Source organism: Panthera pardus, unplaced genomic scaffold, assembly GCF_024362965.1.
Source record: "Panthera pardus isolate Hobbes unplaced genomic scaffold, ASM2436296v1 HiC_scaffold_8, whole genome shotgun sequence".
Taxonomy (NCBI): Eukaryota; Metazoa; Chordata; class Mammalia; order Carnivora; family Felidae; genus Panthera; species Panthera pardus.
The window spans coordinates 63,013,904-63,027,665 of record NW_026527013.1 but is presented as its reverse complement, the minus strand read 5'-3'; the positions used below and the strand labels follow the sequence as shown (position 1 = coordinate 63,027,665).

Sequence of the window (13,762 nt, the reverse complement as noted above, 5' to 3'; positions counted from 1 at the left end):
GAATTAAAGCTCATCAAATATCCATCGATTTGCCATGACACCAGAAATGTAATTGATTGGCGCTGGCAGATATGTGGGAACCAACTTTCAAAAAGCCGGTAACAAAGTATCGGTCCCGTCTTCCCAAACTGCCCCTGGGAAATCACATAACAGGGAAGGAATATTTCTCTTTACAGAGGTATTCCAGCTAACAGATGAAAACAAAATGATAGGATTGGACCATTTTTCAGCCTTTAATGAATGAACGAGTCTAAGCATCAATCATCCACAAAGGCCACCATGAAGAAAAGAAGAAAGAACCAGACATTATGTGTCTCCTGGTGGGAAACACATCACCCAGGAGGGAACCTACCCCAAAGGGCCTGGTCCTAGTCTGGTCACGTTTTTGTGCTAACTTGCAGCTGACAAGAGAGCACGTGCTGGGGTCCCCGGGAAGCAGGACAGAGAGAGAGGGGAGCAGCGACAGCGCCAGTTCCCTCCACCCAAGTAGGGGTGCTGCCTGAGGAGGCAAGAGAGGCCGAAGCAGGAAACCGTGAATGGAATCCACTGTATCCACAGAGCAAGGAAGAAAAACTATCTGATCATCTCGATAGATGCAGAAGAAACCATTTGACCAGATTAGACATTCATTCATGGAGAAAAAACATCTGTGCAAACTAGGAATAGAAAAGAACTTCCGTAAAACAATAAAGGGGATCCATGAAAACCCTACGCCTAACCTCACACTTAGTGGTGAGACAGTGTGTGCTTTTATTTTTAAATTTGGTTTAATTTTTATTAATTTTTTTAAGTTTATTTTTATTTGAGAGAGAGATAGAGAGCAAGCAGGGGAGGGACAGAGAGAGAGGGAGACAGAATCCCAAACAGGCTCCACGCTGTCAGCACAGAGCCCGACATGGGGCTCGAACTCACAAACTGCAAGACCATGACCTGAGCTGAGATCAAGAGTTGGACGTTTAACCGGCTGAGCCTCCCAGGTGCCCCAGGGCGTGCTTTTAGGAATCAGAAACAAGGCAAGGATGTCCCCTCGTCTCTCCCTGATTAAACCTCCTGTTATAAGGCCTAGCCCATGCCATAGGCAGGAAGAGGAAATACACAGTTTACCAGTTTGAAAAGAAGAAATAACACAGCCTCTTGCAAGAGGACGGGACTAGTCCGTACAGAAAACTCTCAAATATTCCGTGAAAAAGGCTCCTAGAACCCCTACGTGAATTGAGAAAAGCTGCAGGAGAAACGTCACCCTGCAGTCGGTTCTGTTCCCAACCACCAGCAGGGAACAGCTGGAATTTAAAGTACACAAAGGAATAGCGTATACAGTAGTACAACAGAAGTGAAGCTCTTGGATACAGATCCAAGAACACGTGCAGAATTTGTATGCTGAAAACCACAGAACACTAATGAAAGACATCCAAGAAGATGTAAAGACACGGAGAGACCTGTCCGTTGGCCAGGATCCTTGTGTGAAGGTGTGAGTTCTTCCCAAGTGATCCATAGGAACTCAGTGTACTCCCAACCAGCGTCCCGCAAGCTTTTTAATAGATCTTGACACGCTGATTCTGAAACTTCAATAGAAAGCGCAAGAATTAGGGTACCAGAACAATTCTGGAAAAGAACAAACAAAGCCAGAGGACTGACTTTAGGACTTACCGTAAAGCCTCGGCAACCAAGACACCATGGGATTGGTGATAGAACAGACCCAAAGATCAGGGACAGATGGACAGACCAACACAAATACACTCAGTTGATTTTTTGATGGGACACGAAGGCCCGTCTCATTGGAGAAAGGGTAGCCTTTTTAAAAATGGTACCAGTAGGGGCGCCTGGGTGGCACAGTTGGTTGAGGGACCGACTTTGGCTCAGGTCATGATCTCACAGTTTGTGGGTTCGAGCCCCGCGTCAGGCTCTGGGCTGACAGCTCGGAGCCTGGAGCCTGCTTCGGATTCTGGGTCTCCCTCTCTCTGCCCCTCCCTGCTCATGTTCTGTTTCTCTCTCTCAAAAATAAAATGAACATTAAAAAAAAGTTTACTTATTTATTTTGAAACAGAGAGAGAGACAGGGAGAGAGAATCCCAAGCAGGCTCTGTGGTGACAGCTCGGGGCCTGGAGCTTGTTTCTGATTCTGTGTCTCCCTCTCTCTCTCTGCCCCTTCCCAGCTCACACACTGTCTCTCTCTGTCTCTCAACAATAAATAAATGTAAGACAATTTTTTAAAAATGGTACAAGGAGGGGTGCCTGGGTGGCTCCCAGTCAGTTAAGTGTCCGACTTTTGATCTCAGCTCACATCTTGATCCCAGAGTGGTGAGTTCAAGCTCCATGCTGGGTTCCATGCTGGGCATGAAGCCTACTTTAAAAAAAAAAATGGTGCTAGGAAAATTGGATTTCAATGTGTGGGGAAAAAAAAAAAAGAACCTCAGTACATACTTCAACTTATACAAAAATTCACCCAGGGGTTTCAAAGGTCCATTCCACGAAAAATATTTTGCTGGGTCTGTGCACACAGGGTCTGTGTGGACGCCAATTTTAAACTGTGTTTCTTACAGAGACGTTTGCATGTACACCCTCATGCTGCTCCTGCATTGGTTTGTACTGTGTGGGAAAGTCTCCCAGGATGAATATTCCCTCAATCAAGCTATCCGGAATGAGTTTACAAGGTAGGATGTTTGTTCAGACTTCTCTGAACCCAGGGCCACCGCGTAAGGACTGGTTTGTCATGGACAGCATCACCGACGGGGGCGGTCCTGGAGCCTGGGCTTCCAGGGTGAGGGTTACTTTACTCTGTTACTTTTTTTTTTCAGTAGGAATTTTTTGTAATGTTTGTTTATTCTTGAGAGAGAGAGAGAGCGTGTGTGTGCATATGAGTGGGAGCAGGGCAGAGAGAGAGGGAGACACAGAATCTGAAGCAGGCTCCAGGCTCTGAGCTGTCAGCACAGAGCCTGACACGGGGCTTGAACTCACGAACCACAAGGTCATGACCTGAACTGAAGTCGGGCGCCCAACCCCCTGAGCCACCCAGCTGCCCCTACTCTGTTATTTTGAACAAAAGTCTGTCTGTCTGCTATTACAGGCCATCTGTCAGAGAAGAAAGGGATCCATCCTCTCCCTTGGGACACTTTCCTTTTACAAAATTGAGGTCCAGAGAGGGTGTTTCACCACTTATCCCGCATGTGAAATCTGGAAAAAACTGTCAGATTGGCTTGGGCACTGCTGTCCCCACTGTTGACAGGAGGCCTCTTTTTGGCAGACTTTGGGCACATTTATAGCATCTCAGTTTCATTAATAGCGAAACGATATTTTGAGGTACCTTAAGGTCTGGCGCGAAGATGCTAAATCAGGTTATTGAGGTTGTTTTTGTGGGGGTTTTTTTTGTTTTTTTTGTTTGTTTGTTTTTTTGCGGAGAACATCTGAGTTTTTCAGCCAAAGGTTGCTGTGATTCATAACCAATGGCCGCAGTTTCAAGCAGTGGTAAGACCCTCGAGTTGTCTACCATTTCTCACATGCTCATTTGTTTCTTCCTGCTGTTAATAGTACATATTCATTGTGGGTAAACACAGAAGAATGGAAACATAGAAAGCAGAAAATGCTCAATAATAATAATAAAAAAAAACACTACCATCCAGAGGCAACCACGGACAGCATTTTGTTATGCCATAATTTTCTCCGCATTTTGGTGGTTCCAAAATTGGGACATGAACTGTATCAATGTGGACACTTAATGTGCCCGTTCCTTTTTTTTTTTTTTAAAGTTGTTATTAAGTGACTTTATTTTCTCCTGCCAAAAAATATTCAGTCTGAGAGTTCTTTTCAAAGAAGTTTGGCTTTGATTTCTGAAGTGCATGACACAAACTCATATAGATTCTTTACTGTGGTCAAGGAGGCGGAAATAAAATACCGTGTTCCAACATCTACTTTCTCTTTCTCTGGAGAATATTAAAAAATAAATTTTAAATGTTTATTTATTTTTGAGAGAGAAAGAGACAGAGCGTGAGTGGGTGAGGGGCAGAGAAAGGGAGACACAGAATCCAAAGCAGGCTCCAGGCTCTGAGATACTAGCACAGAGCCTGATGCGGGACTCAAGCTCACGAACCATGAGATCATGACCTGAGCAAAGTCAGGCGCTTAACCGAGTGAGCCACCCAGGTGCCACTCTCTGGAGAATATTTTGAAACACATTCCTGGATTTTTTTTCTATGAATTTGTTGCCTTTGACTAATTCAACTTGATGGACTTTATTTTTGTTGATGTCAGGGGAACATATGTGGGTGGCTGGCAAATCCATTTAATTTACCTATTACTTAAGGACATATTTGCTTTGGTCTTCTATGAGAGAGGTGGTGATTGACGCCCACCCAGGTGATGGCTACCAAATGCAGGTTTAGGGCCCACTAGTATTGGGAGCAGGATGTCCACGTTCATGAGTCTGGACTCTGTACTGAACACAGGAACACAGCTGCTCACCAGAGAATGTTCTAGCAGTGCAACTGCCCCCCACCTTTGCAGCAACCGCAGTTAGTTCCATTAATGACCAACTTCTCAGCTTCCCGCCCACTTGCACACAGGCACATGTTAGGCCAGCAGGAGGCGCTGCGTGCAAAGCAAAGTGACCATTTGGGTGGTTCTCTCTGGAAAAGGAGATGAAAACCGGAGATATTTCTGGCTCGGATTGTTTATTTTTGATCTCCTATTTTGTAAGTCAGCATTACTTGACATACTTCTCATACGAGAAGTTCCTCTCGGTCCCCAAATCAGAAACATCACAGCTGAGATAATATTTGTGCAAAGTCTCACATGTAGAGCAATGGATATGCTTGGATTTGTGGCTCAGATGCTGGTCCCGTTGGTTTGTGTAGACCTGTGTCTCCCACTGCGACGCAAAATCTCACTACCTCTGGATGTGCCGGCCACCGGGCAGGGGAGGGGTATTGATGTGTCCTGGCTTGTACTGGGATGCCTCAAGGGGGACCCTCTCCCCCTACCCTCCCCTGGTACCTAATCCTAAAAATTCAACAGCTTTTCAGGGTTCAGCGTTTGCCAGCATCCAGGAAGAACCAACTACGTCTATTTGAGGGACCGGGCTTTGTTTGCTTAGTAGGGGACTCGGGCAAGTCCGTTGACCCTGGGCCTGCGTATCCCCATCTGCACAGCGAGGCAGCTGGGCAGCTTGATTTCTTCTGTCATAGAAAAACAACGATCATGAGATTGGGTTCCATCATATTTAAGTTTTATCTGAAGTTTTTCTGGACTCTATCAAGTCTCCGTGAAAGTCCCAAGTTAAACAGAAGCAAACCACCCAATAAGGCGCCAGTACATGAAATAGTCACGCCATCCAAGGGCCGTAAGCGGAAAATAGCCGCTGACTTTATTTTTGCGACGTTTAGCCAGCTCTGTGGGCCTGATTGATTTAGTAGCTCTGATACGGAGCGAGAACACTCTTGGATTGTTTGGCTCACCCCCTGCTCTCCGCACACGTGGAGAACAAGAAATTGTGTCCTTGGATGACTGGAGTTCATGTCACTTCCTAACTTCTCGTCGCTTTCCCACAACATGACCTCCGCCGAGAAGTGTCCCGGTCCCCCCTCCTCGTGGAGGGAGGCCCGGATGTAGTAAGACGTGAGACCGGTTGCCATCGCCGTGGGGGTGTTAGGCGCACAGCATCCTTGCCATGGCTAAGGGTCCTTTCTGTGAAGCCACATGTAAAGACGTGTTTTCGAGGCAGGGCAAAGTATTTCGTCCTCTCTCTAAAGAAGTTTAACGTTTCGTTTTCCATTCGACTGCAGCTCGGAGCCACATGTCTGCTCCTTGTGCAGCCATGTGCGGCTCGGGCCCGTGCGCGTGGCTTCACTGCGTTGTCTGAGCAAGCAGAAACCATCCGTGTTGTCAGCTCGGAATTCCGGCGGTCCCTTACTTCGGTTCCTTGCTGGAAAAGTGAAACAGATATCTGACAAGAGTCATAAAAATTAATTGGAAGAAAACCAGACCCACATTTGTTGACCCCCTACTATGTGTCGTCCTGCCCCCGGTCTGTGCCTATTCACTGAACACTCAGGCTGTCTTGGGAGGCTTGGCGGCCATTCTGGGTCTTTAGGGAAGAAACAGGGAGGCCGTCCATCAGGCAGTGGTGTGGAGAGGGGGCTGTGTCTCTACCCGTGGGTCCCGGGCCCCCTGTTCCTCTGGTCCCCTCCTGGTGCTCACTCTGCACTGGCCACACCGCCCCCCACGCCCTTCCTTGACCTCACAGGCTCGTGCCTGTCCAAGCCTCTGCCTCACCGTCCCCGCCTGGAACACTCTCCCTCTGACGTCCATGCGGCTCACTCCCTCGTTGCCTTCGGGTTCCTACGATTTAGCTTCCTCTCCTGAATGTGGACCCCTGACACAGCCTCCATTTTGCTTATTTATTTGATTTATTGTTTGTTTCCCCACAAGAGGGCCAGGGCATGATTTCTCTCTCCCCACCTGTGCCCGGCACACGGTGAAGTTTGTCGAGTGAACAGGTGAGCGAAGGGACAGGTGGCTTCATCACTGTGCGGTCTTCCCACCTATCACCGAGGAGCAGAGCACGATCCAGAATCACACCATACCCCGTGCTGCGGACAGCCCCACTTTTATTCCTGTAGGTACTGCAAACGTACATTACAGAAAAATATCCTTTTTCTGCTCTTGTGCTCAGGAATGCCAGGAGCTCCTCCGGCGGCCTGACAAGTGTGGGGGCCTGGTGGGACTGGAGTCTGACCACGCTGCTGGATGGCCTGCACGGGCGAGGCGCCCACACAGCCGGTGTGCCACGTGCTCAGGTGGGCTTCTGTCCGCCCTTCAACATGGGGTCGTTGCGGGGAAGTATGTCACGGTGGGCGAGATCGTCAAACACCTGACCTGCAACACTGCGTGCTCGTGAATGACTTCTAGGTTGTGGGCCAGCAGCTCCTGGCTGTGGGTGCATCTTGCTGCTTCTAGGCCCAGCACGAATTTGCTCCAGATCCGTGCACCTGCCTTAGCTGCACCAGCACCTCTGGATGCCTGAAGTCGCCAGGCTGGGCCGGAGGCTGGGCTCCACCAGAGCTTGTGGGCCAGTGGGGACAGAAGGCTAGATCAGTGTGCAAAATGCTGTGACACAGGACACAGGGCATCCCAGGACAGAGGGGGAGCATCCAGGAAGCTTCCAGAGAGAGGCAAGGCTTTCCCCAAATTCTGAAAAAAAACTTACAGTGAATATATGCATTTCATATAACCCTGTCCCTTGTTTATCTTTTATGTTCTACCTTTTTTTTAACGTTTATTTTTGAGACAGACCAGAGCACGAGTGAGGGATGGGCAGAGAGAGAGGGAGACACAGAACCCAAAGCAGGCTCCAGGCTCTGAGTTGTCAGCACCGAGCCCGATGTGGGGCTCGAACCCACGAACTGCAAGGTCATGACCTGAGCCGAAGTCAGACACTTAACTGACTGAGCCACCCAGGTGACCCTACGTTCTGCCTTTCTTTAAGAAAATAAAATGATTTTGTCCTGCATTTCTCAAACACCATAGAGGTGACCCTTGAACAGCACAAGGTCAGAGGTGCTGACCCCCACGCAGTTGAAATTCCACGTGCAAGGTTTGATGCCCTCAAAACTTAACTACTGGCAGCTTACTGTTGACCTTGTGCCTTACCAACGGCAGAAACAGTTGACGAACACATATTCTGCATATTAGATATATTATATATCGTGTCCTTATAATAATGGTAAGCTGGAGAAGAGAAAATCTCCTTAAGAGAATCCTAAGGAAGAGAAAGTACATTGACGGTTCTGTCTTGTATTCATCTAAAGAAACCCACGTGTCAGTGGATCCGTGCAGTGTAAAGTGTGCTGTTCAAGGGTCGGCTGCGTTTCTGATTCCACTTTTATCGTATTCTGTGCTGTCACGTGGATGACGCCAGAGACACTTTAGAAAAAGGCAAAAAGCAGGAGCTGATGGGGGGCGGGGGCGTGCAGTCGGTTGAGTGTCTGACTCTTGATCTCGGTTCAGGTCATGATCTCAGGATTTGTGACTTCAAGTCCCACATCGGGGTCTGTGCTGATGGTGCAGAGCCTGCTTGGGATTTTCTCCCTCCCTCTCTCCGCCCCTTCCCTGCTGTTCTCTCTCTCTCTTCTCCCTCTCTCCCTCTCTCTCTTCCTCTCTCCCTCTCTCTCTTCCTCTCTCTCTCTCGATAAATAATTTTTTTTTTAAAACTTAAAAAAAAAAAGACAAAAAGTGACCATTTAGATTTGGTGCAAAGACCGTGAGGCAGCTGTGTCTTCCAGAGAATGTTTGGTTAAATCCATCCTGCCGGGTAATCCTGTCGCTGGGGCTTCCAGAGGGTGGTGCACCACGCATTCCAGGCTTGCCGTCTGTCCAGGCGTCTCCATGTTTTTTGTGGTTGTCGTTTGTTTGTTTTTTATTTACTTTTAAAATTTTATTTAAATTCCAATTAGCCGCCATACAGGGTGATAATGGTGTCAGGAGTAGCAGGCGTCTCCATTTTTATTCTTCCTCCAGCCCAGAGCCCTTGGCGGGAAGTGCTACCTCATGGGCGTTTTGGTCATTAAACAGCTGAGAGCTTCCTCTGACAGCGAGTGCGAGGTGGGGTGCTCTCCTTCTTGTCACCTCTTTGCATGAGCACGTGTGAGTGCACGTGAGAGTGTGCGTGTGTGTTTTCTCCTGAGATTTGCCATTTATGTATGTATGGATGGATTGATGGATTGATGTATGTATGTGTTTGTGTGTGTGTGCATGTATGATTTATCTGTGTGTGCGCACGTGTGGATTTATGTGTGGATTCGTGGACTTAACATGGAGTTAACACGCCATGTCGCACTGGTTTCGGGTGTACAATACGCACTGGATACAGCAACTCTGTGCATCACCCGGTGCTCCTCACAAGTGCACCCTTAACCCCCATCACCTGCTTCAGCCGTCCCCCTGCCCCACCTCCCCTCTGGCGCCCACCAGTCTGTTCTCTGTAAAATACTCCGAGTTCGGAAAGTCTGGGAGACGTTCGGGCAGGAAGGCCACAGGCCATGAGAAGCCTCCCTGGGAGCCTGGCTGTGATTGGAAACGGTCAGCGGCAAGGATCTGGGACAACCGTCGGCGTCACCTGCCCTTCCTTCTCTTGCCAAACCTTTCCCGCGCCCTCTGCCCATCCCAGCACGCTGGGCAAAAGCAGGATAGCCCCAAAATACTGAAAACGGTATTCTCGTATCTCCTAGTGGGAGGGGGTGCTTGAAGGTGGGCACCTCGCCCGAGTTCCCCACGCCAACGGAGCCCTTCTGACATCCAAGCCCAGACGGGTGCATGGCCTTCACGTGGCGGAGTGGATCCTTCGGGCTCCGCCAGAGCCCATGGGTGACAGGGCTTTGAGGAAGTGGGGGCCGTGTGTCAGGGTAGCATGTGCCCGTGTGTGGCCAGGTGTATACAGCCCAGGCCACAGGGCCGACTTTGAAACATGCATCTGATTATCCCTCCTACAGCTGATTATTTCTGATTATTTCTCCTACAGCTTCCCAGCCCACCTTCAGTGCTTACTGAAGACTCTCCTCCTACACGTAGCCCCCAAGTGGGAGCCACCGACACCAGCTCTGTGACAGATCCGGCCGTCCAGGGAGTGGCTGCAAGTGGCCCCGGGGACTACGGGGCGAGGGAGCACTGGGTGCTCAGCCTGGGCAGCACAAGGTCAGTGTGATCCAGAGGTCAGCTCCGTCCACGCTTGCCCGTCCATCACTCTGTGCGGTGGCCAGATGCCAGGGGCGCGACCCACCCTGGTCAGGGGCAGCTCTTGCAAATGTAGGGCTTCAGTCTCAGCACAAGAAGGAAAAGCCAAACATCCCCCCAGAATTTGCCAGAAGGCTGGAGTTCAGGAAACATAATGAACATTTGTCCTCAATGGCTTTGTGCTGAGCAGGATGCTCACAGGGCCGCACTGGTCTTCACAGGGCCTCACGGGCTTCACTGGGCCTCACGGGGCCACACTGGTCTTCACAGGGCTGCACTGGGCCTCACTGGGCCTCACGCAGCCACACTGGGCCTCATGGGGCTCCACAAAGGAGGACAGCCTCCCCTTGGTCCTGCGTTGTGCAGGTGGGCACCTGAGTCTTGGCCATCGTCCACAGCTGGTGGCCCAGCCCGGCCTCCCCGGCAGCTGTAACAGCCCATGGCCTGCACAGGGGTGGGCTGTCTGACAGCGACAAGGGCCCTGCCTCAGGCAGTCACGGTGACAGGTGCCTGTGAGTGATACCAGCAGCACAGGAGGGAAATTACTGCATTGTCACCAAACACAGACAGGCCAAAGGCAGCGTCTTTCCGGCACCAGAGTGAGTCTGCAGTAGGAAAAGAGGAATGAAGGTTTTAGAGGCCTTGGAGTGAGAGGTGGCCGCCTCTCCCCGAGCTGGCCCGTGCCAGATGCAGGGCCTCCCTTCTGTGGAGCGGCCCTGCCTCAGGGTCCCGGGCAAGGAGAGGGGAGACACACAGAAGCCCGTCCATCCAGCCCCAGGATCCCGGGTGACCTCGGAGGCCAGGGGTGCAAGGTCTGGGGTGGCGGCCCCGGCTCGCCCTGACGTACACCACTTTGCAGGGCGGCGGCCCACGCGGCCCTGAGCGGCCTCAGGGCCAGCAGGTGGATAGACCGCAGCACCAGAGCCGTGTCCGTGCACTTCACTCTCTATAACCCTCCGACTCGACTCTTGTCCAGCGTGTCCCTGCGCGCTGAACTGCTCCCTGCAGGGGGCCTGGCCCTCTCCCCGCTGGTGGAGTCGGTGGCCGTCTTCCACAGCGACTCGTCCCGGTGGTACCGCCTCACGCTTCCTGAGGTGGGTCTGCCTGCACCCGTGCCTGCTTGTGGGTCCTGGGCTCCACTTGGGGCGGCCCGCCCGCCACGCTCCCCACCGCGTCCCTGCTCCCCATGTCCACACAGACCCACGGTGCTGCCCCCTGTGACGCGGGGCCCGGCAGGGGACAGTCGGCACCCTCTCTCTGCTTTGAGATGTGCGTTGGCATCAGTGCTCCGCAGAGGGGTGGAGGAGCGTCCCGAAAGAGGCTTGTTCAGCTTAAAAGTGTTACCTGGGAGGGTTCACGGGGGCTCAGCACGGCTGACCTGCCCTGGGACACATCTCGTTTGGACCTTACTGCACGTCCTGTTCCTGCTGCTGCTCCGAATGGACGAATGCGTACAAGCAGGAACTTCAAGAAATTGTTCATCGGGAGCTTCAAAGGCTCTGCCTGGCCCAGGAGCCGATAATAACACACATCTCACAAATTGTGGAAAGTCGTTTTCTGGAGCTGTATGAGGACAGGCCGGAGGACTCTGCCGGGTGGCTGCATGCTGTTCACACCACAGGGTCTGCCTGCACATGGGGCCCACCACAAGCTCACCTGTGTCCCTAACTGATGCCCGGCAGGGGCCAGCGCGGGGGTGGGGGGGGGGGGTTCCTGCGGGAAGGGTACCAACAGCCCCAGGTGCCTGGTGGGGAGCCAGCTGGGAGTGCAGACCTGGAAACACAGTGTATCGTATCTTTGTCTCGTGTATCCCTCTGTTAGCTGGTCTTCCTGGCGCTCAACCTGATCGGCCTGTGTCTGCACCTCTCTGGCGTGGCTGAGACGGGCATCCGCAGCTACTGGCACAGCCCAGGGCACTGGCTGGAGGTAGGCTCTCCTGTCGTCGTCCTCGAGAAAAATGGTACGAGAAAACCAGTGTCCTTACCTGAAAAGGAAGATAATTTTAGCAAGAAACGGGTTGTGCTCTAGCTAATTCCAAGCGTCTTGCCGTGTCCCCCTCTGTTGTGTTGATGACAAATAGCACGGGGTCAGCATCCGTTTGCTGCTCCTGCTGTTACTTTGCACCCCTAGCCATGCGGGTGCCATTGGGGGGGCCTCCCTGGGAGCCCCCTGAGGCACCTTCCTCTTCAACCCTGCAGCTCACCATGGCTGGAGCCGGCCTCGCCTACCACGCAGCCTCCAGCCACCTGGTCACTCTCACCGGGGAGGTGACCGACCACTTCCAAAAGGGATTTTTCCACGAGTTTCTAGACCTCAGTCTTGTGACTTCATGGAATCAGGTATGGAAGGGCATCCAGGGCCTCACGTGCTCTGTGAGGCTGCCCAAAGGAGGAGGTCATCCACGTTCTAGAAGGTTCTAGACAAGGGATTTGTTCCATATTGAATGAAAATGCTCTGAGCCTAGGACAAGGGTGAATGGGACAGGGAAGGGCCTGGAGTCCTTAGGGGACATGTTGCAGGGGTGCATGTGTGTGTCTGGAACATGACTCTAGAACACGGACTGCTCCAGTGACTCTACATGAGAGACTGAGACACATCGTGTCTGTTTCCTCTCCTCCTAACGGTGCCCTGGAGGTGGGTGGAGTCAGCCCCTCCCATGGTGCAGGAGGGCCCTGGTCCTGCCACAGGGACTGACCCCCACCAGCCTGGGCTCCATCAGAGGAGCAGGGCCAAGTGCACATCCGGGTGGGTGAGCCCAGGCAGGAGTCCTCGGGGGCTGGGGGGTGCCCAGCACAGCCTGTGGTGTGGACAGCTGTCGTGGATGTGGACATAGGCAGGTGGAGCTCTCATGTTCGGCTTCCTTGTCCTGCGGCCTCACAGCCACCCCCCTGACCCTGCAGGTCTTCTGGGAGCTCCCTTTTCCACCCAATGGGTGGCAGCCAGGGCCCCGAGTGACCTCACACCCCCAGGGTGGGCCCTCCCAGAATGACCTAGAAGAATGGGCTCTTCTGTGCCCCGGATGCTGACCAGCCTCTAGGCTGGCACGGGGCCATGCACGGTGGGGCCCCGAGGTCAAGCTGCACACACAGATGCTGGCCCAGAGCAGGCAGTGCCCTCACCCCTCTTCCACGTGTCCATTGAATGTCGCCCTGTCCTCACGGCGCTGACCAGCTGTGTTGTGCTGACTTGGTTTATCGTGTGTCCGTCCTCAATGCTGGAGGCTCCGGGGAGGAGGGTGGCTGCTTCTCTGGGATGGTCGGCGGGCTCCTGTCTGCCTTTCGCTGCGTGTCTGCACTCGCTTGCTGGTCTCCTGAGCTCCGCCTCCCGTAATGGTGGCCGCCATGCTGGCCTTTTCCTTGCTGAGTTCAGGGAGGCACCGGCCCCCGCTGTCTCTGTGCCCGCCTCATCACAGCCTCACAGATGGGGGCGTCTGGGCCCCGGGACTCTCCATCGGGGCTAAAGTCAGCCGGCCCAGCTTGCCAGCCTGGCCACACTCAGCACACGGCTGCCCCCCAACCGTCGGCCTTGGGAAGGGCCTTTGCCTCCTCCGTGGCTGCTGTTGTGCAGCCCAGTGAACTGAAGCCCCGACAAGCTACCTGGTGTTTCTAGAACCGGCAGGGTCCCAACTCAGGCCTGGTCTTTCCGAACACGCGTTATGATTTGTCCTTGGCCCTAGTCCATTCTGCAGACTTTGCTTGCTGTCCCTCCGATACCTGGGACCAGGACGTCATCACATGCAGCGACTGCCTGCTGGGTGTTCCCCTCGCGCACAGCCGGCAGGTACAGCTGGTAGTTGGGGTGACGTGCTGACCCTCTCTGTCCTTTTGTCTCAGAGGGTGTCGTGGCTGCAGGGGACCCTGTCATTCGTCCTGACGCTGAAGTGCATCTGCCTCGTTGGTGTCCAGACACCGGTGGCATCCTGCTCCTTCCTGACACGCCGTTCTTTCGCTGGCGTCTTCGCGGCAGGGGTGAGGCTTCCCCCAGAGCCAGGGTCAGGTTCCCTCCACAATAAGTGAGCACGGCCGGCGTCCTCTTCTGTTAGC

The 13,762-nt window shown here is 52.8% G+C and overlaps 1 protein-coding gene across 1 annotated transcript in view; it reads left to right on the top strand.

Annotated features, from left to right (window-relative positions):
- The window catches only part of PKD1L1 (polycystin 1 like 1, transient receptor potential channel interacting), a 124,819-nt gene that overhangs the window by 96,252 nt on the left and 14,805 nt on the right, over positions 1–13,762 (top strand). The window contains 8 exon segments of the mRNA XM_053896689.1: positions 2,540–2,650; positions 6,664–6,787; positions 8,508–8,591; positions 9,508–9,680; positions 10,579–10,813; positions 11,541–11,645; positions 11,918–12,058; positions 13,553–13,687. Of these exon segments, the coding sequence (XP_053752664.1) occupies positions 2,540–2,650; positions 6,664–6,787; positions 8,508–8,591; positions 9,508–9,680; positions 10,579–10,813; positions 11,541–11,645; positions 11,918–12,058; positions 13,553–13,687 (1,108 nt within the window).